We start from the raw sequence: 25,695 nt of genomic DNA, 5'->3' as shown, positions 1-25,695 counted from the left end.
TAAATTAATACTCTTCGATATTTGAAAATGTGTATTTTAAACCATGCAAGCCCTTTAATTTAGCCTTACATGTTGTATGGGGTTGTTTGGTAGCAATTAATACAAATTTAAAGGATACAGCATAGGCGAAAAGAGTAATCCCATTTAGGATTTCAATGACCTATCCAAAAACAAGTCATTAAAGACTTGTAAATGCAGGTCCCACCTCTGGGACCTGCATTTGTTTTTAAAAGTCAAGCCCGAGTTCCCCAGGATTGGTTGTATGTAGTGTCCAAGGGTGGTCAGGCATTATGAAAACAGCTGAGGGGACTGCTCTATACTATTACCGTTATGCCCATATAAGCAAATGGGTGTAACAAGAACAATGTAGCTGTGTTTGCAACTCCTGAGTTATGTAAATAGAGTAAATAGCGTGCTACAATATTTCTGCAACTCCCATTCCCTTCTATGGTAGTTACAGAAACAGCATAGCATATTTTGCTTGGTGTATCTATTCCCAACCACCATGTACAGAGAGATATTCCCATCTTGGACAAGAAATGGGAACACCACTTTAAGTAAATGTATAAATAACAATTCCCTAGTATAATTGAAAGGGGCCCCAGGGATAGTAAAGGGGCTACAGGCAGGTCTTCTAATGGGGGGTCCCTGGGGGAGTTCATGTAGGTAGCTTTGGTTAGGGGATACTGAGTGAAGTGGACCCTATTGCAGGGATGCAGCAATTTATCTACAGGAGGCCTCATCCATCATGCTTGAATTTCGAACCTTTACCCAACTGGGCAGCCAAGTAGATGAAGTGGGGAGCATGCAGGCTGCCATATGAGCTGATACTACTGGGACTCTGGTTTGCAGATGCTGCTTCCAAGACAGGCAGCTTGACTTTCCTTCAGGAATATCGGTAGAGACTATTGAAAGGCACTACCACCGATGACTGCGCAGTAGTACGCCCGGTGAGGAGGGATCTGGAACAGAGGCCCCTCCTTCATATACCAATCTCTCCTTGAGTGTGCATTTACTGGCGCGCTGGAGTGTATTTAACCCCATGTCCAGACGCATTTCTCCAGTTCCTCCGCACATGACATAAAAAGCTAATCAACAATAACAGCAGAAAGGCCGCCTGCATACGACTGGGTCAGATTCCACATGCGGGATTCCGCAGTGGAATCCGACCTGATGCCCGGCCAGTGACCCATTGACCCATGCGTACCTGTCCGAATTCTTTTCTTCTGTGTGCAGATGTGCCGGCTGGCAGTGATGATTTTGGAAGGGTTGCGGGACGGAGTCATTGAAGCCAATGGAAGCCGTCCGTGCGTAACCTGCACTAAAATAGAGTATGCTATGACTTTTCTCCCGCAAGCGGAAAATTGCCATTGATTTCTGCTCATGGGCAGGGAAAAGCGTTTTCCCATAGCATGCTATGGCAGGTATTTGCTGCGGAATCTGGAGGCAGACAGACGCCCGCTCAGAATTCTACAATGCAAATCTGACCGTGAAGACAGTGCAAGTCGATGCAGTTACAGCACTTGGCCACTAGATTCCAGGCAGTTTCCTTATAACATAAACAGTCACAATACATAAAAGAAACATTATTCTAGCCCAATTCAGGAGGGCTGCAGGCGTACCCCTGCTACGACATGTATAAGCATCCCCTGTTAGATGAGGGAGCATGCTGACGACAACCTACAGGGCTGTCAAGAATTTCCCATTTTCCCCCAGCACAACCCAGGCTGCTGCTAATACCGGTCGGACGTCTGTCATGGCACAACTCTAGAATTTTGCCATTTTCTACAGCTCTGTAGATGATTGTCCGGAATGACGCTGAGGCTGAAGGGAGCAGTTCCAATAATAACAATGTTTTGGAATTGTTGAATACTCAGTATACTGTATGGAAGCCTAGTTTGGGGAAAATCGTTGTTAATCCCACTGTACACGCAAGCTGCAATAGGCGTCCACCTTACTGCATTTAACCCTTTCATAACCAGCCTATTTTGTGCCTTAAGGACCGAGCGCTTTTCATCATCGCATTGCAAGAACTATAACTCATTGACATATCTGTATGAAGGCTTGTTTGTAGCGGGGTGAGTTACATTTTTAATGGCATCACTCTGGCGTACATAGAAAGTGCCGTATCATTTTTATTACATTTTTCTTAGGGATGGAGAAGATAGGAAAAATGTGCAGAAATTACCATTGTTTTGGGGGTTTATTTTCACAGCGTCCCCTATTTGGCAAATATAGCAATAACATTCTTATCCTGACTTTCTTATTTGGATCAGCATGATTACCGTGATACCAAGATTACATAGATTTTAAAAAATTTTTTACTACTTTTGCAAAATAAAAATGTTTTTAAAGAAAAACAATTGAATCTACATCGCTGCGTTCTACGGCCGCCTGCATACGGGCAGATATTTACTGCAGAATCCGCTGTCAATGTCCGAACTGCGAATGCGCAGCAAATACTGCCCGTTACTTCCTATAGAGATCCAAAACTTCCTACACACAAGCAGAAATCCATTGCGATTTCCGCTTGCGGAGGAAAAATTGCAGCATGCTTACATTTTCATGCAGGCTCCGCACGGGCGGCTTACATTGAAGTCAATGGAAGCTGTCCGACCTGCGGCCTATCCGCAATGATCATTGCGGACAGGTCACGGATTCCTCGTCATTGCCTAGCGACGGCATGGGAAAAAAAAGTTTGAAAAGAAAATCTGTGCTGCGCATGTCTGACGGCGAGCTGCCGGGTCCATCAGCAGGACAGAAAAGACGACTACAGAGCGGGTACACGCGGACGCCGCTGCTGCCAGAAATGGATTCCGCTCCGGGATCCTGCTTGCGGAATCTGGCTCTGCCGTGTGGGTTCGGCCTAAGGCCTCATGTCCACGGGCAAAATATGATTTAGGATCCGCAGCGGATCACCCGCATGCGGATCTGCATCTCATAGGGATGCATTGACCACCCGTGGGTAGATAAATTCCCGCGGATGGTCAATAAAAGGGATTTTAAAAAAAAATGGAGCATGAAAAAATCCGGACCATGCTCCATTTTCGTGTGGGTCACCCGCGGGGACGGCTCCCGCAGGCTTCTATTGAAGCCTATGGAAGCCGTCCGGATCCACGGGAGACCAAAATCAGAATATACTCACCTGCTCTGGATCTTCCCTTCTTCGCGGCTTCATCTTCTCTCCGTCGCGGCCGGATCTTTTTTCTTCGGGCCGGCGCATGCGCGCGGCACGCAACCGACGTGCCGTGCACATCCGCCAGGCCGAAGAAAGAAGATCCGGCCGCGACGGAGAGAAGATTAAGCCGCGATGAAGGGAAGATCCGGAGCGGGCGAGAGGTGAGTTAATTCTTCTTTTCAGCGGTCATGTCCGCGGGGCAGGAGGGACCCGCTGCGGATTCTCCATGGAAAATCCGTAGCGGGCCTGATTTTCCCCGTGGGCATGAGGCCTAAGGCCGATGACATTTTTATTTTTCTGGCAACGGACCCCTGTGAGGTTTTGTTTCTTGCGGGAAGAGGGGTAATTTTTATTGGTAACATTTTGAGGTACATGTGACTTTTGCATTACTTTTTATCATATTTTTTTTAAGCGAAAACCAAAGGCAAATAGCAATTTTGACATTAGTTTTTATTTTTACAGCATTCACCATGTGCGATAAATAACAATATTTTTTTGTGTGTCTGGGTCATTACGTCCGTGAAAACTCCTCCTATTAGGTATTACTTTTTTTTTAAATTAAAATTGGTATTTTATCCATTTAAAACGAGTTTTGTGGGGAAAAATATATATACATAAAAACATATTTTAACATTATTTAAAGTTTTTTAATAAACTTTATTGACCTTTTTACACAGTTTTTAGTTCCTCAAGGGGACTTGAAGATGCAGTTGTTCATTTCATCATTATTTTCACTTTTGGAAAAGCAAAGGCCATCAATCAAGCGGGTACGGAATACAATAGTGTTAGGGGGACAACATTAATCTTCCTTTACGTGTAGTGCATTTATTCTGTACTGTAATGATTCTATAATCTGCTGCTTCTATAGAAATGTTAACTTTATATTCTCTTGTAGGATTTTGGAATCATGCTTCTCCATCATCTTGCAACAATCTCCCTCATCACATTCTCATACGTAAACAACATGGTACGAGTGGGTACCTTGGTGATGTGCCTTCATGACATGGCGGATGTATTGCTAGAGGTGAGACTCTTGCTTGCATTATAAGATTGGAGTAGCCATTCTAGAGTTCATCTGTTGCGGTGTTCGTATTTGCTTGTACAGATGTAGCAAACGTTAACCTGCCAATAACTACAATGTACAGTAGCCCAATGCTATAAATCGATATAGCGTGATACTCCAGTCAAGTTATTGATTGTTACATCTGTATATTGTGATAAGATCCATGCAAATTGTATTATCATATACCTGGTAGAAATGATACTTCTTTGACACCACCAAGTCTACTTTTATTATAATTATGCACAAAACTGTGATAAAGAACAGAGTAGAATACAAAAATTTCTGGGAGAAAACCTGCTGCAGTCTACAAGAGAACTGCTACTTGTGAGAAGACAATGAGAGCAAGCATAAAGCCATTGTCCCATAAAAATCACTAAACAGTATTAAAAGAGGTTTATTTGATTTTACGTTGATGTCCTACCAATAGAATATGTTGTTTGGTGGGGGATCACCCCAGGAACCACATCAAAAAGCAGAGCAATGAACTGCAACTTCTTCTTTGCAGTACTTGAAACAGCATCATCCACTGCTTGTGGATATGTCTAGTACTGCAGCTCAGCCCTGTTCACTATATACACTGAATGACCACTTTATTGGAGACCTCCATCTAGTAGGGCATTGGATCTCTTTTGGCCTTCGGAATCACAGCAATTCATCCTGGCATAGATTCTACTAGGTGATGAAATTCTTCTGCAGGAATATTGGCCCAAGCAGACAAGAAAGCTTCTTGCAGTTGCCATAAATTATATAGAGTAGCTGACATTCTCTGAACACCGGATAGGAAGGGGTCATTGATTCATGCTGCTGGCACCAAATTCTGAACCTTCCATCAGCATTGTGCAACAGAAATCTGGATTCATATGGCCAGGGGATGTTTTTTCACTGCTCCATCATCCAATTTTTACTCTCTTTTGCCCACCTAAGTCTTGTCTTTCTGTTCCATTTAGCAATGGCAGTGGTACGTAGCCCATCAGTGCTAAGCAGCTATAAGTTGTTTGTTTGGACACATTAGTTGAAGCAGCAACATTGTATTCAGCTGCAAATTGCTAGACAGTGTAGCAACTGTTCATCAGAGCAATTCTTGACATCCTCCTCTTATGTTGACGAGTTGTTTCTGGCCACAGGATCCCCTTTTGCCGAATGTTTTTGCTTGATCATACTATTTTCGGCATACTCTTGTCACCATTGGGCAAGAAAACTGCTCAAGGTTGGCGGTGTATGAAATCCCGGCCCCGGCTAGTCTAGCCCGATGACCTGGCCTCATTTAAAGTCACTCAGATTGCTTGATTTCCCCATCTAAAGTGGATTCACGCTGAAACTGATCCATGGAAAACTTGTCACTTGCTGCACTCCGGGGTCAGGGGTCTAATATCTGTACAGGGACCTCTGATCTTGAAAGGACTGCTGTCTTTGATAATGTGGCCATTCACTGTATACTAGCTGGTTATCAAGACTGGATAAAAACTGTATGAATAAAATATAAAGAGAATCTGCTTTTAATACTAAGTTATGATGCTCATATGGCAGGTTCCCATTGTTTGCTATGCTGACTTTCGAGGGTGACAGCACTAGATCTAGGAGCTGGGTAAATATAAGAAATACCTCCCTGGACCAAGTGAACCTGCAGTATGAGCACCATAACTTAGTTTATAGTACTCATTCATACTTGGTGACAGGTTCCCTTTAGTATATATTTATAATGTTTACTACTCCAATTTACCAATATAAAGCTCCAAATTTCTTCCATAAACAAAATTAAAATATAAAATTTGGGCTACTTGCAGTCAGCACTAGAGGGAGCTAATGAGCTTACTACATACTGATTTATGATTGAGTTCTATGTATAAATTATACACTGGGGAACACAATTTTTGGTGACCGAGATTTTTTAAAACTTTTTGGGGGTATTTTGGGGTCATAGATTCTGAAAATGACATTAGCTTTTCTCTATCAGGATATGACATATGTCCATATAAATGTATACACATGTAATGACAGCCAATCAAAAGCTGAAGGTACAAAGATAAAACCCTAGAAGCCTAGAACATGAATAAAACAAGTTTCGTCATTGAGGGTTCATTCACACAAGCGTATTTATGTGAGTACAGTTGTGCGCACAAAAACATGCTCCTATTAGAAACATTGGTTCCCTATGGTGTGTTCACATGTCCATGTTTTACAGGCGTGCAAATGCACGTACCTGCAAAACATGAGACATGCGTGCACCATCGGTCTGTAGTGCACGTCAATATTCCCCAGTGAGGAGTCCCTTTATCACTGAACACTGTGACTGCACTGTCACAGTGATCAGTGCCAAGAGGACTCCCCGCGGGGAGTAAAGAATCCCCTGCCACAGCTGTCACAGCTGTGACAACTGTGGCAGAGGATCTCAATGTTTTCCTATTGCTTTCAATGAGATCGACACTTCTGCAGTCCCATTGAAAGCAATGGGCTGCCTGCAAGCCCTGCAGGGATTTTTGCGGGAGGGCTTTAAATATAAGCCCTTCCCTAAAAATCATGCCTAGAATGTGTAAAAAATTTAAAAAATGATACTCACCTCTCCTCAGCTGCCGTGGCTTAGGCACGTCTAGCCTGTCTTCTCCCTGCCCTGCTCTGAAGCTCTTTTGAAAATGCTGTCACAGTGTTCATTGACAAGGGGACTCCCCGTGGGGAATATTTACACGGCAGCGCCGGAGAGGTGAGTATATTTCAGGGAAAGGCGTATATTTAAAGCCCTTCCCCGAAAATCACTGCAGGGCTTGCCAGCAGCCCATTGCTTGCAATAGGCCTGTTGGCAGCAGCCGCGGCCCCATTGAAGGCAATGGGCATGAACCTGCATTCACGCGTGTATATGCACGTACGTGGGTGCGCAGCTATGTATGGCACACGCTCGTGTGAATGCACCCTGAGATGTCGCTGAAGCTACATTTTTGTGATTTCCTGTAATGAGATGTTTCTAGACATTCGCACTGGATGTTCCACCAATGGTCGGCCATCATATGTGTACCCCATTGTCCGAAGTTCTGTCCTTCTACGGTCTTTATTTCTTGGTGAAATCACTCACCACGTTCATCACATCACCAGGACAATCTGGAAATCCATCCAGAATGACTGCAGTGTTCACAAACAGAAGTGAGCGTATGCTACACAAATTCACCAGAGTTTGCGGCCTCAGTTTTCCAAGGAGATGCTTTACAACCCTACAAGCCAACAACCGCGCACACACCTCAAGGTTCTCCACTGATCTTGGAAACGCTGGTCTTTCATGAGTTCCTGGATTTGTGTTCCATTGAATGTACCTGCTTTTAGCTTCTCCCTTGCAGGAATGTTCTACATTTGTAGCCAAAACACCTTCAATTTCTCTTTAATCTCTTCACAAATGGTTTCATCAAACCACAATTGATGTGCAGTGGTGGCGATATGTACCATATGTACTAATAGTAAGCAAATGCTGGCGGGAAAATAATTAGAACAAAAATAGATAATGACATCAGGAACATCTAAAAAACTAGAGATCCTAGAGTGAAATGGATGGGATTTTCAGAATCAGCGGCACAAAAATACCCAGAATAAGGTCTAAAATTCTAGACACCATAAAAAAAGTTTTTCCCGTTCCCCAGTGATATATACATTAAGCTCCCTCTAGTGGTGGCTGTGGACAACCAGCATTTTAACATTTAGTTATTTAGGGGATTTTGAGGTCTTCCTCTGAAATGAAGCTCTGATGAATATGTTAAGCATTTAGCCAAAAATTACTAGACTCTCACTGACAGGTGTCGGGATCTGAACTGATGAAACAGAGTGAGGCTTTAGTCTGTAATAACAAATAATTCCTAAATTTGTAATAGTTCATTTGCTCTGAACAACAAGATAAATGTCTCCCAGAACAATACTTCCTGAGCACATTCTGTAAGACTCCTGCTGTGAGATGACAAATGTAAGACACAATTACTTTCCACATGCCGCTGTACACTGCGCAACTTTTTAAGAAGTTTTCTTGAAGATGGCTATAAATATAAACAGCTGTAACTGTGTGTTCCGTGCACAAAAGGAAATGTTCAGATGGTGATTATTCAGTGTATATATAATGCAAAGACAGACAGACCATTAGGGCAGTGCACAGAGGCTCGCAACCACATAAAGCCCATAGCCTCACATGCAACACGAAATTTGAGTTCAGAGCAGGCAAAAACAAATATTACAAATGATGCAAGTGAATTTTTCGAAAGTGTATCATGCCTCTAGTGGTTATTATGAGGCCCATGACATTTTATTGTCCCCTTTGTCACCAAACATACTAGCTAATGTAACAGGGGCCATGGTCAAGGGTGTGGCTTATCAGAATGCATGATTTTACCTCCATTATTACAGTAGCCCCTATAATAATAGTGCCCCCTCTCAGTGACTCCAGTAGTAATAGTGCCCCCTCTCAGTGGCTCCAGTAGTAATAGTGCACCTCTTATGGCCTCTGTAGTAATAGCACCCTCTCTCCATGGCCTCAGCAGTCACTGCCAAAGCCAAGTGCTCACAGAAAACAATTACTTTTTGTCATTAATGGCCTTGGAACTTAGTTACCGGACGGGCTGGTAGTTTATTGGCTGTGTGGCAAACCTAGCCTTAGTGTTTGCTTTAGTTGACTGCAGAGTGCCTGCCACAGATATCCCTGAAGGATCCTGCCTTAAAGCCTCGGATGACCCATGATGCCTGCCATAAATGCCCCAATCTCAGATAACCTCATGCGTGCCTGAAATGCGCCCTCATTGTGCCAGTCTTAGATGTCCCCATAGGCTATGCTGTTTCCTCTTTCTAATTTGGCTGTAAAGCTGCAGGTGAATATAGAAGAAACAAGCTACTACCATAGCTGCATTCAACCACATTGAACACTTTATTAATCACTCATTGTAAAAAAAAGTCAAGCCCCTAGAAGGAGTTGTTGTTTTGCTATAAAACTTGGCATGCAATTACATTTCAGGGGGATATGCAAATGATGAGAGTTGTGGTAATTAGATGAACAGTCTTGCCACCTGAGGCCCTAAAAGTGGTTCCCACCTTGGCCTATAAAAAGGCTCTCAGAGGCTCCTTATGTGTAGTGACCTTTTCTTCCGCTTGTGTAGAGCTTGTTGACCACTAGACGTCTCTACGACGCAGAGAAGAGATTTCATCTAGTTAACACAATTTTAGAGGGGGCGCATTATTAGGATGTGAGAAGATGAATAGTCATATCGACCAATTTGCCCGCAACCTGGGCCGTTCTCCCCAGACTATTAGGAGGTGTTGGGCCAAGTGGATGTATGAGGATACGCACAAAACGTAAATGTGCTGAGGACGCTCTCGACAGACCACCAGTAGAGAGGATTATCTGATTATCTGAAAAGTATAATCAGCTCCCACTAATTCATTGTACGCCATCCAGAGATAGGTAGTGCCATCGCTACACGCCCCTGTGTCTGTCAGAACCTTTTCCAGGTGCTTGGCTGAAGGACATGTGGTCTCACGCTGCCCATTACGTGTTTTGTCTTTGACACCCACCATCACCTCTGTTTGCAGTGGTGTCGTGAACAATTAAACTAGACTGCTAGTAGTGGAACCAGGGTTGTCTTCAACAATAAATCTAATCCTGCCTTTGCTGTAGAGCGGCACACTGCCCCCTCTGCTGGTGTGATGGTCTGGGGACCATCACATACAACAGTTGGTTACCCCTAGTAGTGGTATAAGGGACAATGACAACTCAGCGATTTGTTCAGGACATCCTCTCATGGCGGCTTCTAGGAGGCATTTTCCAGCAGGATAATGCTTGGCTGCAAACAGCAAGGTGTCACAGGAATGCCTCCATCACATTGCCACACTTCCGAAGCCTGCCTGGTCACCAGATTTATTACCAATAGAACATGGGACATCTGGGATGCAAATTACGACAGCCTATGAGTTTGCTCGATCTAGAGGCTCATTTACAGCAAATGTGGAGATTTATGCTACAGGACAGCATACGAAACCTGTATGCCTCCATGCCCGCCCATATCACATCTTGTCTCCAAGCTAAATTTGGCCCAACAGGGTGCTAGAGCCTCCATGTCCATCCGTATGACATCTTGTATCCAAGCTAGAGGTGGTACAACAGGTTACTAGAGACTCCATACCCACCGTTTAACATCTTGCATCCAAGCTAGAGACGATACAACAAGGTACTAGAGCCTCCATGCCCACCTGTATCACAATTTGTATCCAAGCTAGAGACAGTACAACAGTGTACTAGAGCCTCCATGCCCACCTGTATCACATCTTACATCTAAGCTAGATGTAGCACAACAGGATAATAGAGTCTCCATGCTCACTCGTATCACATCTTGTATCCAAGCCAGAGGTGGTACAACAGGGTACTAGAGCCTCCAAGGCCCCCGTATCACATCTTGTATCCAAGCTAGAGTGGGTACAACAGGGTACTAGAGCCTCCAGTCTTGCCCGTATCACATTTTGTATCCAAGCTAGAGGTGGTACAACACGGTACTAGAGCCTCCATTCCCACCCATATCACATCTTGTACATAAGCTTAAGGCAGTACAACAGGGTACTAGAGCCTCCATGCCCTCCCATATCTCATCGTACATCCAAACTAGGGATGGTACTACAACAGGGTACTAGAATCTCCATGCCTGTCCGTATCACATCATGCATCCAAGCTAGAGGCAGTACAACAGCGTACTAGAGCCTCCATGCCCACCCGTATCACATCTTGTACATAAGCTTGAGGCAGTACAACAGGGTACTAGAGCCTCCATGCCTGCCCATAACACATCTTGTATATAAGCTAGAAGCAGTACAACAGAATACTAGAGCCTCCATGCCCACCCGTATCACATGATATTTCCAAGCTAGAGGCAGTACAACAGTGCACTAAAGCTCCCATGCCTACCCGTATCACATCTTATATCCAAGCTAGAGGCGGTACAACAGTGCATTGGAGCCTCCATGGCTCCCTGTATGACATCTTGTATCCAAGCTAGAGGCAGTACAACAGGGTACCAGATCCTCCATGCCCACCCGTATCACATCTTGTCCATAAGCTTGAGGCAGTAAAACAGGGTACTAGAGCCTCCATGCCTGCCCATAAGACATCTTGTATATAAGCTAGAAGCAGTACAACAAGATACTAGAGCCTCCATGCCTGCCCTTATCACATCTTGTAGCCAAGCTAGAGGCAGTGCAGCACGATACTAGAGCCTTCATGCCCACCCATATCACATCTTATACATAAGCTTGAGGCAGTACAACAGGGTACTAGAGCCTCCATGCCCTCCCATATCACATCTAATATCCAAGCTACAGGCAGTACAATAGGGTACTAGAGCCTCCATGCCCACCTGTATCATATCTTGCATCCAAGCTAAAGACAGCCCAACAGGGTACTGGAGCCTCCATGCCCACCTGTATCATATCTTGCATCCAAGCTAAAGACAGCCCAACAGGGTACAAGAGCCTCCATGCCCACCTGTATCACATCTAGTATCCAAGCTACAGGCGGTACAACAGGGTCCTAGAGCCTCCATGCCTACCTGTATCACATCTAGTATCCAAGCTACAGGCGGTACAACAGGGCACTAGAGCCTCCATGCCTACCTGTATCACATCTAGTATCCAAGCTACAGGCGGTACAACAGGGCACTAGAGCCTCCCTTCAAGGGGTCAGTTTTCCGCAATAAACTCTCCTTTTCCTGTTATTGTAATCCCTTCCTTATATTAACGTTACAATCACACAAAGAAAGTTCTGTTAGTTTCCAACAACTCCTTCAGTTTTTTTGACATGGACTGTATTTTCTGAATGGATATAAAATATTCCCAAGGCCGGAACGTCTGGGTTCATTTTCTTCCACACAAACAATTCTGCAGGGTGGAGATACAAGTATGTCGGTGGTTAATAACATGCCGCGGCTGTCAGCTCACAATAACTGTCTGTTCTTTTATATTCTAGGCAGCCAAAATGGCAAATTATTCCAAGTGTCAAAAACTGTGCGACCTCCTGTTTGTTGTGTTTGCTTTGGTCTTCGTAATTGCTAGACTTGGTGTATTCCCTTTATGGTAAGTAACGATGACACTGAAGAAAATGAGTTGTGCTGTGAAGGCATAATCATGTAACGTCCCTCTCATGTATACATGGCAGCTCCTTCATCTTCCTCTATCACTTTGTGTTCTTTCAGTCCGTTCTTCCTCCTTTCTTCTTGTTCGCCAACTACTGCTGCAAGACGTATTTTTAAGAATAAATCATACAATTTAAAGAGTACTGAAATCCCAGATGGCCCCCCGTTTGTAAGACGCACCGTCGCACACGCTATTTTTTCAGCTTATATAAATGCGACATGAATTAAGTGTTTTTGGTAGAATTTCTCCTGCAGAGCAACTTAAGGGTGCGCTCACACGGGCAAGGGCGATATCAGTCTCAGAAACTCACACCGGGCCTGTAAAAGTACAATTCTGGATGGGATCAGGATGCGTTTTTGCTTAAAAAGTGCTCACATCTACGTACTTGGGATTTTCACGCGCATTTTTCAATGCTGCAAGAGGAAAATCACACGCGCAAGTTCCGTCCATATTGCTATCGGATGAACTCATGTATGAAACTCGCCTGTATAAATGCACCCTAACGCTAGTTTCACGCAGGCGATCGCGATTTTGCTGCCAGAAAATCGCATCTATGTTCCTGCGATTTTTGAGCGTCAGCCCTGACTTTTTTGGAGTATAATCTCGAATCGCATCGCTGCCGCCCGCGTTAAAGTCGCGCAAGAAAATCGTGCATTTTTTTAACACGAAAGTCAGCAGGACTTTCTAACGTTAAAATCGCATCGTAAGGCACGTTTGTTGCGATGCGATGAAATGAAGCCTCCATAGAGAAGCATGGGAGATAAAATATCCCAGAAAGATAGAGCATGCCACGATTTCTTGTTCTCTCAACATTGCATCAGTGAAAACATCGCAGATGGGAAGAAAGTAGAGATAAGCGAGCATACTCGCTAAGGCAAACTGCTGGAGCGAGTAGTGCCTTATGCGAGTACCTGCCCCTCGTCTTAAAAGATTCGGGTGCCGGCGGGGGAGAGCGGTGAGTTGCGGGAGTGAGCAGGGTAGAGCGGGGGGGAAAGAGTGAGAGAGAGATCTCCCCCCCGTTCCTCCCCGCTCTCCCCCGCCGCTCCTTGCCCCCCGCCGGCACCCGAATCTTTAGAGACGAGCGGGCAGGTACCCGCATAAGGCACTACTCACTCAAGTAGCTTGCCTTAGCGAGCATGCTCGCTCATCTCTAGAAGGAAGCCATTGTAAATAATTGGTTTCCTAATCTGCTTTTTTACTGACTATCGCATCAGGCAAAAATTGCGCAATTTGGTCGCCTGTGTGAAACCACCCTTAGGTCATTTTCACACGGCCGAGAAAATCGTGTGAGATTTGTGCATTGTGAGATACACAGATCTCATATGAAAATTAACCCTATTCTTTTGAACGGAGTCATACACATGAGTGATTATTTCTCCAGCATGGCATCGCATGTGTGCCCTCACATTGCCCACTGTTTGCAATGGGGCCGGCAGCAGCATCGCACCACGTGTTAGGTGCACGCAAGTGCAATGCGAGGTCTCCCCACTGAAAAAGATCCCTACTTCCCTGAAGTGAAACAAGGCGGTTTTGATATAAAAATGCCTTGCATCCTCGTGGATATTGCATGTTGGCTAGCACGATATCAAGCCGTGATTCACGGCCTAATATCATACTCGCCCATGTTAAAATTAGCTTTAAGGTGATTTCATGTAGACAGAATTATTCCGCAAGACAAAATGCAGTTGCAGAATTATTGCGCAATTGCCGATACCCCTAACTGCATAATACATTAGGTGGAATTTCTTGAGCTTTTCTATCTACAGACTTGCAGAATTACATCTACTGTACATTAGAAATTCGCACCAATTCCAAAGACGCTGTTAGTTCCTTAGCGGTAACCTTTTGCGCTGCAGAAAAAGCTGTGCGTGTAAACGTGAAATCAGGCCGCAGTGCTTTTGATTTCAGAAAACCTGTGTTAAAGTAGCGCTAAAAATGCAGCAAGCGCTGTGAATGAATCCAGTCTAAAGGCAGGCTCACACAAGCGTATCTTATTCGCACATTATGCACGCGATGTACCCGCTCAGTATTTGATCAGTAATCCAAAACCAGGAGTGAGTCCAACACACGGGACAAATCCTTCTCCCTGGAGGTTCCACTCCTGATTTTGACTTACAAGTCAAAATGCAAATTACTGACCAGAATATTTCCGTGTGATGGCGGCCTCAGGCTCAGTTCTTTTTTGCAGACACTGTCCAGTGAGATGGAATATGATGTCCATACTGTTAGCCACTACCATCATCCCATGTGTTATCATGGTGACAACTTTCAGTTTTCCGTCACCCCTCCCCCCACCTCACCCGCATGATTGGAGTCTGAACTCATTTTCTGACATTACTCATCAACGTCTGCCTGTTCACCCCATTCTGTAATGGGGACATAAAAAGGAGCATTTTTGTACTGTACACGCCATGAGGTTGTCATTTTGCTCAATATGCTTTGATTTTATACTGTACCTATATCTACAGTAATTTTTTTTTTCATTTATGATGCAACTATTGCCTCTGTACATATAAGTCACCTAGTGTTACCTTGGGTTAGTTTTCCTTTCTATTTGGAACTTCCAGCATCTTTTTCCACAGAGGGTCATGTGATTTCAGTTCTGCCCAGCTCTGATCTACTTGGGGTTATGTATTCAGTTTCTCATCAAATTCTCAGTTTGTGTGATGCTGTTACATGGATCTACCACAGAAACTGCCTAGAGGGGGACACAGACACTCCTATCACAGTTAGCACGGATTTAGATGGCCGTAGGAGCAAATAAGCTGGCCGATACGGAACGTGGTTGTAGTGGTTGTAGAACGGGGCCCCTCCTTAAATGTTAAGTGTTTGTCCTACATAATGGTATTTTCAGTGTCTTCTATGTTGCATGCATTTAATGTGTATTGCACCTCTGCAGTACAAATGGATAATGTCTGGGTTATGTCTAGGAAATGTATCTTGTTGTATGTCACGTGACTGTGTTTTATATATATGTTGGTGAGGATGCGAAAGAGAGGTTCTTGAGTTGGGGGTTGGAGTCGTTCTTGCAAGAGAGAGGTCTGCAAGTGAGCCACACAGACACAGTCTGGTCTGTGTGGTTGAGTATGGAAAAAGCTGAAAGGTATCCATCAGCTTAGCTTGGACCTGCGCTACCCGGGATGTACCAGTGCCGCTGCCCACACTGAGGAGAGAGAAGAATACCAGAGGAGTGTGTGATGACCAGTAGAGAGTATGAGAGGAGGGAGAGTTTTGCCGGGAGCAGGATCTCACAGATAATTGAAGACTGTGGATTGACTGGATTACCCCGAGAGTCCTTTCTGTTACACCACCTTCTGAGAATGTGAAGTGTTCTTCTTCTGGACTGTTACTGTTGTTGTTGGAACATTGTTGAACTTAAAGTAAATGGGCATTACTGACCGTTCCTGGTTTGCTCAGAAAGTTATCCCTGTGCCTGGACTACTTTATTTCCATCTCAAGGTTCACCGCAGGGGATGGAACGGTGGTGTCACAAGTGACAAAGAACTGTAAAGTATCTGCCAGTTGGCCTTTCCCTTTAACCTCTCCCACCAGTAACTTGGATGGGTCCCAAGCTACCCCCAGGGGAGGATATGGTAGAGCCACCTTTATCTACCCCGCCATCTCCTTGGCTGTGAGCCCACTCCTCGAATGCTGCATAGTTGCGCCTGAACAAAATTTATTTTTCCCTCGTCGGCTTTTCCACCTCCATGCCGTAGTACAAGAGTTTCAAAAAATACCAGGAAGATATGGCAAGTCCTATCTTTTCTCGGCTGTACAATTAATGGGGGAGAATCCCGATAGTGAAAACAAAACCAATGAAATCTATTGATATCAGTGGTTTTGTTTTGTCCCGTTATGTGGCTGTGATTATCATGGCAGCATAAGGAGAGAAAATCACGTTCATCCGAAACTGCCCTTAGGGTTGTTTCACACTTGCGTTGGGGACTCTGCTTCCCTGCTCCATCTGTGGAGCAGGAAAGGGGTATCCCCATGACCAAACAGTTCCATCTCTGGACAGAACCAAACAGCACCATACAGACCCCACTTACTCTAATGGGGTCCGTTCACTTTCCGCCCTGCTGCCCGCCTTCTGGACGGAAGAAAAAGCACAGTTTCAGATGCAGATGTGAAACCAGCCTTACTGATGATGAACTAAAAGCTGCTGTCACACAGTTATAATAGAGGAGATCACAGCTCATCCTCCTGACTGTATAATTACATATTATATACATATATGTGTGAGTATATAATATATGGTCTGTAGTTTATTTAGGTGACTATAGAAGGTAATGATAATTAAACAGTTCACCCAGCAGGCAGAAATGGTATGGCCTCTAGATAATGTTGTGCTGATGCATCATGGGATTGATGTGAAAGTGAAATAAAAAAATCTCACCATCAAGATGGTGCCTGATAGGCATCAGACAGGGAAGTGGCTGCAATGCTCAGAAGAGACCTCCTGAGTGTGACAGGCATTCAGGTTAGGGGGACAGAAATGGAAACGTGTTTTCACTGGAATGACTCTTTTAATTTAGAGCTGCAGCTACGCTGAGACTTGTTGTAGTGCTGCTGATTGATTTTTAATTATGCTACATTCCAAAGGAATCCATAGAGTTCTGTGCAATCTTGTGGACTGAAATTGTCACTTGATACTTAAAGCAATCTTCTAACTTCAGGGCAAAATTATATTCCAGAACCAGTGGACAGAAGGGGGTATATTTCCTGCAGTGTTTCTACTCTTCTATCCTTCCAGTTCATTGGTTCTGGGCTCTGTTTTTGGATGTCCAAGGTGGCTACCACAATTTTCTAAATGTCTAATGTGCACTGTGCTCTGATCTCTGATTGGCCAGAGCTGATCACATGAGCAGTGTTGGAAATCAGACAGCTGGTGATGCTTTGGTGGTCTAACGATGCACCACAGCAGCTGACACCTACGAGATATGGAGTGGATTAACATACACGCAACTCTTTTGGACTAAAAGTTACACTTAAGATGATTTTGTAAGCAATTTTGTGTGTGTTTTTGCCCATGCAAAACTGCTGATAGATCTACGTAGGGTCCGAGGTGTGGAAGCCGTATCAGTGGAAAATTAATCTTTGAATTTTAACCCCCAGTGCATGTCCACTGCAAGTGTTCTGTAGGTGGGACTCCTTCCTCCGATGCTGCCTTCTTTGCTCAGTCAGCTGTAGTGGCTTCCTGATTGGACGCTACAGCTGCCAATCAGAGCTGTGGAGCACCTGATTGGAGAAAGGAGAGAGCAGTGAAAGAAGAAGTCCCACCCACAGAGAACTTGCAGTGGGCGTGTGCTGGGGATTAAAAGTTGAATTCTGCACTGATGTGGCTTCTACCGGCTGTAATAACGGTATGACGCCTCCCTGCTCCCCATTCCCTACATAGATCTGTCTGCAGTTTAAACAAACCCCTTTAAGGATCTATTCTTATTTAAGATACTTGCTGTGGGCTTTCTGCAGCAAATATGCAATAAATCTGCAGTGGCCAAATCTGTGCCATTTCGCAAGGATGCATTTTCGGGACGTATGCTTGTAGAAGGGCTGATAGCTGATAGCCCCCCATCTGCAAGTGCGTTGAACTATAGGAGTTCCGGATTTACCTCCCTATCCTTCCCTTAGAGTGCTATGGCTACTCCTTTAACCAGTAAAGTAGCCCTGGATAGATCAGACCTTGGATTTGGCCACAGTGGATCTATGGGAGGACGGGTCAGAAATTGTGTTCGGCCACAGGGGTTGCAACGCAGCATACATGGAAAGGAATCAGTCGGAGTCTGCTGGCTCATGCTGATAACAATATCCGGTTTATTCAACAGTGTAACTCAACAGTGTCGGACATTTAGGATCTGCGTGCCCTATGAGGTTCCTTGCATGCTGACAGCATGGATGCAGGAGAGCTGGAAGTGGTCTGCAGATTCTAAGGGTGATTTCGCAACTGCTTTTCTGCTCCATTCAGGGAGCAGGAATGGGGAATCGCCTGACCAAGCAGATCTGTCTCAGGATGATACCGAACAGCACCGGACGGACCCCATTGACTATAGTGGGTCCTTCGCTTTTCGCTCAGCTGCATGGCTCTTAGCTGGAAGAAAAAGTACTGCATACAAAGTTTTCTTCCAGTATTTTGTGCCAGATGTGCGATGGAACCTCTGGCCGGATGTTCCAATGCAGATGTGAAACCGCCCTAGATTCAGGTTCAGTAGTCACTGTCACTCACGGTCTATGCCACTCCACGCCCGGTGGGACAGCCTCCCAGACTCGTCCCTCCTCTTACTTCTTGGTCTCCTCCCAGCACCTCCACGGTAAAGCAAATGTATTTCTAACATCTTTAACATTACTAACGTCTGAACAGCTCAAAAATTATGTATATTACTAACCGAGGACCCCAGTGTAATTCTACAGATGGCACACAGCTCTACTACAGCCTACAAGGCTAAGCACTGAGACATTTTATCACGCGGACCCATACACCTAGCCTTAGGCTGGCTTAACATGAACGAACTGGAGCGAATGTTTATTTGCTTGCACATGAGCGCCACATATTTGCGTAATGAACGTTGCTTTTTTGCTTGCGCTTTGGCATCCACAAGGTATGCGCTTGGGTGAAGGAAAAAAAAAAAATACACCGATGCTCCCAGCCATTGAAATAGCTGATTAGTTTTAAAAGGTTCAAGATATGTTCTTTTCCTGCGCAATTACACAGTGTTTCACGCATCTCCTAGCGTATTACGTGCGCATTTGAGCATCCCCATTGACTTCTATTGTGCACGCAAAATTTTGCGTGCACTGAACGCAGTCAACAGAACCCATCGATTTCAATGGGTTCATTCACATTTCGGTTGTGAAATTTTCTGCGTATTTGCGCACCAAAGGTCCCCATAGAAGTCAATGAGGAGTGCGCAATTGTGCGTACAATACACAAGAAAATGCGTAAAACACCACATAATTGCTTCGAAAAAAGAAAACATCCGGAACTAATTAGCCATTTCAATCGGTGCGTCTTTGTTTGCCACGCACAAAAAAGCATTGCTCAGAGCTCAGGCATGCGCAAATACGCACACATTAGGCTGACAATTCGTAAAACCTTATCTACACAATGCATCAATTCTCGTTGAATCTGTATATTAATCCTTCATTGCTAGAATTGCTCTGTAGGAGTTTTTTATATGCCCAACACTTTCTACCTGTCGGAAATGTGCAAAGGCTCGGGAGTGACGCCGCAAATAGTTTTTGTCTTCATTGTCAGTCAGCGCAGACGACGTGTCAGGAGAGCGCACTCCAACACGGCCGCTCTTACACTTACACTCTGATCGCTTCTGACTCCTCTGTTTTACACCAGACAAATACAAAACACTTTAGACTTTCCCAATCTCTTTAAATAAAAGAGCTGACATTTGAAAATGTCATTAGCGGTTGTGAGTCTCACGCGGCCCTGTATTGTAGGTGCATCATTGCAATTATCTAATGGAGGAAGCGGCGGCATTAGTCTTTGCTGTGAGCAGTGATTCTCATCTACATTCATATGGTATCTGCAGTCTTGGGTTTATCATTTCCAGCACTGCTTGCCTTGGTTAGTTAGGGCTCAGGGTCTGGAATAATTGAATGTGTATTCTCCTGGCATTATAATGTGCATTAAGATAACGCGCCAAACTGTTTTATTATTTTCTCTGCTTCAGTTAAGGAGTAAGAAAAACTTTGAAATTGGAGAAACTGGAGATGGGGGTATCGGTGTAGTCCAGGGATGCTCCGACTTTTCCTTTTGGTGTTTCACCTGTAAAAAAATGTTGGATCTTATCAGTGGTTAACATGGTTGCTATAAGAGGGTCACGTAGAGGAGGTGTGAATAATGCGCTACAGCAAACTACTTTAGTCACGTAGTATCCCGATAGTAATGTCAACCACAGTCTTGGCCAAAAATGCCCCATAGTAGGGCTATGATGCCCCAGAATCACTCATAGAGCTTTCATTTCTACCTAGAGCCTTCCAGTTCTAGCCACAGTGACTTTCCAAGATCATATCTCTTCTTTGGTAAGAAGAAAGTTCCAAGTATAGTTGTGATGAAGTCATCTGTGATGAACCACCACTGCCGAGAGTTAAAATGAGGTATGTAGATTGCAGTGCCTCTTCAGGAACTGTGAGCACCAGGGTAACCAGCTTTAAGCAGTTTGAGAAGTTGTGGTCTAGTCCATGCAGCTAGCTCAATTTTAGTGATGATGACTGCCTACCAAACAAGTTCTCATGGGGGGCTTACTAGTGTAGCATGGCACCATATTGAGGGAACAGGTGTCGGAAGGTCAGCCATGTCTCAAAAACCAAGGATGATGCTCAAATAGATGAAGTCTCTTGAAGAAACACAGCACATAGGCTTGACATTCAGTTCTGGCAATGCTGGAGAGAACTCACATGACGGTGGTTGCAGGCTTACTCCACTAATACCACGTAGATAACACAGCGTACCAAGGGAATACCCCTTTACATTTTCCATGCTGGTTGCCATTACACCAAATATTCTGCAAATTCGTTCCATCAAACCTGTGTGTTAATGCACTACATGGTGCAGAGCTGGAGGAAACATTGTTATGGTCCTTAGACAGTCCTACCCACTAATACTAAAGCCCAATGTCCATGGGCGGATTTTATTTATCCGCAGCTCTAGCCGCCCATAAGGATGCATTAGCATCCACAAGACAATTTTAAACTATTTTCCCGGAATGTGGATTGCACGCGAGGGAAGAATTCGCAGCATGCTCCATTTTTCAGCGAATCCCATGGGACAGCTTCCATTGAAGTCAATGGAAGCTGTCCAATCCGCGGCACAGCCATAGCTGTCAGTGTGGACGTGCCACGGATCTGTGGGAAAGCAGGAGATTTAAAAAAAAAAAAAAAGAAATTCCACTGTGCATGCATCCAGCACATCGCTGGGGCGTCCGGATACACCCACCGTGTTGAAGAAAGAAGATCCGGCCAGCACGGAGGTGATCCGTGCTGGATGGATCTTCTTGCTAAGACTTCTTGCTTATCACTGGAACTAGAAAAATCTCAGCAAAACATTCTCAGAAAAGGAGGACTATCGTTATAAATTGCGACACAATGGCTTAACGGTTGAGCCTCCAATCAAAGCTGAACCATTTTTGATCAGTAAAGGTTTAAGGGAAGTCCTTAAAGGGCTTGTCCATTTGTAGATTATTGATGACCTATCTTTAGGAAGTCAATGGGAACTTTGCTTGTAATAAAAGCCTTGATACTGAAGTATGTTTCATGCAGAAGTCAACTCAAGTGCACAAGAACACCAGTCTGGTGTGTCATGGGTCCAGGTTTGGTGGCACAAGTCCCATTATACAATGCAGCAGATGGAGTAATCAAAATGTAAAGTATGTATTCGAGAACACAAACATAAAAGTAAACAATGGAATATTGAATAAGCAATTGGATTCTATTTTCTTCGATTTTCTAGACACTATGGGGCAGACTTATGAAGCAACCAATCACAGAACAGTCTTCATTTTACCATCTTGGGAACAACTTTTAAATCGCCTGTGTGCATGTACCCTAAGGCTGCTTCCAGACAAGCATATTACAGATGGGTGTCCCAGCCCGACTGTGGCTCTAGACCTGAACTCACAGCGTCATGGGGATCCTTGTTTCTTTTTATAATGTTATTTTTCCACCCACTGAGTATGTGAATGGAAACCTCACTCTTCCTGCGTTGGAGAACTGACTTTATTGTCTGTACAAGCTGATTATCTTCCTACTTTACCCTCTTCATTACACAGTAAAATCCGCTCCATTACTCATTTTACTTTTATTGCAAATTACATTACTAGTAGATTGGTATTATAAAAATAATCACCAAGAGAATCACTTGACATAAACCCAGAACTGCTGAAAGAATTAAAGGGGATGTTTATCTCATCTTTAAGTCATTCATCGGAGCACAAATAAACTAAGCAGGGGACAGAGAATAATTAACAACAGCTAAAGATAAAGTGAAACAAGTTATTTAACATTTTATGTAGATGTAAACCGTGCAATACCCTGAATGCAGTGTGAAAAAGTGGAATCTATATGGCTAGGAATGGTTTCACACCTGCGGCCGGGATTCCGCTTCCGTGTTCCGTTCAGGCCTTACAAAACTCATGATTAGTGATGAGTGAACCTCTGAAAAGTTTGATTCATGAACTGACTGAGGTTCGGGTTTGCACCAGAATAAACTTTTAGCAAAGTTTGACCCAAAACAGGGATTGACTGTTTTTTTTTTGCTCAACACTACTCAAGGGTCACATATACAATTATGGATTCTAAGTTAATTACTTCTCCAGGAGCTAATTGGCAAAAATGCTTCAATTAAGGGGATGGGATTAGAAGTGTGGATTTTCCTGTGCTTTGCCCATTAAATGAAGACACACAAAGCCTGGTTACTGACTTCTCAAGGAAATTTGCTAAGTGTGATCCATACCCTGATGCAAACCACTTTTAGAAGATGTGTTATAGAGATGTATGAAGCTGAAAAAAGGCTACAAAATATTGCTAAAGACCTAGCTGTATAACAATCCACAATAAGAGAAATTATCTAGAGGTCCATAATTCAGTATACCCCTCTACTAGCCATATATCTAGCTTTGGAGGACTCAACAAGTCTGTGCATTACATAGACAGCCCTTTGATCTCAATAAGAACTATGTAATAGTGCTTGGTACCAGGCTTTCCTCTAGTTTGTAGCAAGTCTCGTGAGGCTCCATCCACAAGACATTCCGTGATCAGCGTATTGTTTGGGGGACCCTTCTAACAAATTGGATTTGTTCAAAGTAAGTGCAACATCTTGTAGCAACCGAGGCACACGCTGAGGAGATGGCAGGGGTAGGGTTGGCAACAGTCACGGTGGCTCTACCAACTCCTCCACTGAGGGACGCGCACAACCCTAGCCAAGGCACCACTAGGCCTCTTCCAGGCAACACTGTGACAGCAGTTACCTGAATAAGTGGTGTGGTGGACCTGAAGAATTGTCACGAGTGACGCCACCGTTCCTTTACTCCATTGGATGTCCGACGGGCTAATAAAAGAGTCCACACACACAGTTGAATTAGGAAAACTCAATCACTGGAAACGTGCAGTGACTGAAACTTTACTTCTCAACCCTACAACTTCACACACCAGTGCAGGAAGAACAGTTTAATGAGGTTAGGGAGGAGAACCCAGGATGAAACCGGGCCTACAGTCTAGCTTATCTGCATGACTCTGCTTCTGGACACACACGCTCCGAAACATAGGATGACACCGGGCTTACAATCTTAGTTATTTGTTTGACTCCGCTCCTGGACACACACTGGAGAAGGACACAGCACTACACTGACACTCACTTGAAGCTGGGTACTTGGACACTGTACGGCGGGCTCCTTCTCTCACTCTCACTCTCACTCTCACTTAAGGTAGGGGTCCTGGAGTTGGAACATCCGGGTACCGCTCCTCTTCTTCCATCCTTCTCTTCATAAGGATTGAAGGTAACCCCATGTGGCCGGGACTCTCCCTCCACACATTACCATTGAAGACAATGAAACTCCTTGCACACACTGCACTACTATATATATCTTGCATACCCACGTGTCATGACAATTGGTTACAATTTCCAGACATTTCCCAGACATTCACAGACATTAACCTCTTAAATGTCGCAACTGCGTAATACACATAACCAAAGACAAGACAATTTGCACAGAGCATCGACATGAAAGACATGACATGTATGACAGCTATGGGGGGGGCAGATATATGTACTTCGGGCCACTACATAAACCATCACTTTAAAGGTTTTTTTGGGGAGTTTTTAATAAGTGCTTAAGGCCAGGGCCGAGGGCTGGTACTCACTTGTAGGTCCAGTACAGCTCCCTGGTTCTTGCCAGTGCAGTCCCAGAATCTACATGCCATTCATCATTCATGCAGCTACTGCAGCCACATGAAATAGGACCTCCATAGGGAAACATGGGAGATTAAAAATTTGCATATCGCAGAAAGATACAGCATGCCGCGATTATTTTCTCCCAACATCGCATCAGTTAAAACATTGCTAATAGAGATGAGCGAGTATACTCGCTAAGGCACATTACTCGAGCGAGTAGTGCCTTAGCCGAGTATCTCCCCACTCGTCTCTAAAGATTCGGGAGCCGGCGGCGGGCAGGGAGCGGCGGGGGAGAGCAGGGAGAAACGGAGGGGAGATCTCTCTCTCCCTCGCTCCCCCCCTGCTCCCCGCCGCAACTCACCTGACACCGGCGCCGGACCCCGAATCTTTAGAGACGCGCGGGGAGATACTTGGCTAAGGCACTACTCGCTCGAGTAATGTGCCTTAGCGAGTATACTCGCTCATCTCTAATTGCTAACTGTGCGATGTACATGCAAGTGCAATTGGAAACACTTGTGATTCTTTGACGCACGTGAAATACGCTCTTGAGAATCGCAATTTTTACAGAAGGGCAATGCAAGGCATTAACGCATTGCGATGACATGAAAAATGCACATTGGCAAGTGCAATATCAGGGCGAGTTTCTCGGCCCGATATCGCGCTCACCCGTGTGCATGTAGCCTAAATGGGGTGTATTTAGCTATATTGTCTGCAGACTCTACAACTCTTGAGAGCAATTCTCTGCAAGCAGAGAACATATTGGAATTCCCTTCTCATTGTCGGATCTGCCTACAGCATTAATTCACTTTTAAAAGGTCAAGGGCAGGTTTCTGAAAATATTTAGCCTGAACGCCGTTGACTTGCTTAATTTAAGCCTCATTTTCTTTTCATGCAATTCTTAAAAGAAAGCTGCAGTGCAGAAATGAAGCAGTGATCCACACGTGTGCGCTGAAGGCCCAGCCACTGCATTAACCCCTATTACTATGCAAGCCACGGAGGCCGGCTGGCTGTCAAATACTGTAGGTGTTCTCTCCATAACTCTTAGCTCTACCTTGTATCTGGACTGCAGACTGAAAGCCGACCTGTAATCACAGCAAATTCTAGATTTCTTTTGCCTTGCAATGCATATGGGTTGGGCAGATCACATCCTGTATACTCTGCAGAGAAGCTGCTGCCCAGGATGGAACATATATATGATATATGCATGACTAAGTATTGCAGTGTGTGTAACTGCAGGGGATGCGGTTGCACCCGGGCCCACAAACCTCAGGGAGACCATAAGGCATCTCTTCTCCATATAGGGAGCCTAGTAGTATGAATAAAGCTTTATAGTTGGGGGACTCTGTTACAGATTTAGCCCCGAATCTACAAGTTACAACTCTGGTACCACCCCTGGTGGAAGTCAAATGCTCGATCCTGGAA

General features: G+C 44.5%; 1 protein-coding gene across 2 annotated transcripts in view; it reads left to right on the top strand.

The window, feature by feature from the left end:
* CERS6 (ceramide synthase 6) overlaps window positions 1-25,695 on the top strand; it is a 235,849-nt gene that overhangs the window by 194,065 nt on the left and 16,089 nt on the right. For both annotated transcript variants that reach the window (XM_066577411.1, XM_066577410.1), the window contains exons 7-8: window positions 4,074-4,202; window positions 12,208-12,314. In XM_066577411.1, the coding sequence (XP_066433508.1) occupies window positions 4,074-4,202; window positions 12,208-12,314 (236 nt within the window). The remainder of the gene's footprint in view (window positions 1-4,073; window positions 4,203-12,207; window positions 12,315-25,695) is intronic.

This window comes from Eleutherodactylus coqui, chromosome 8 (assembly GCF_035609145.1).
Source record: "Eleutherodactylus coqui strain aEleCoq1 chromosome 8, aEleCoq1.hap1, whole genome shotgun sequence".
NCBI classification, from domain to species: Eukaryota; Metazoa; Chordata; class Amphibia; order Anura; family Eleutherodactylidae; genus Eleutherodactylus; species Eleutherodactylus coqui.
This window is presented reverse-complemented; position numbering and strand designations above follow the sequence as displayed.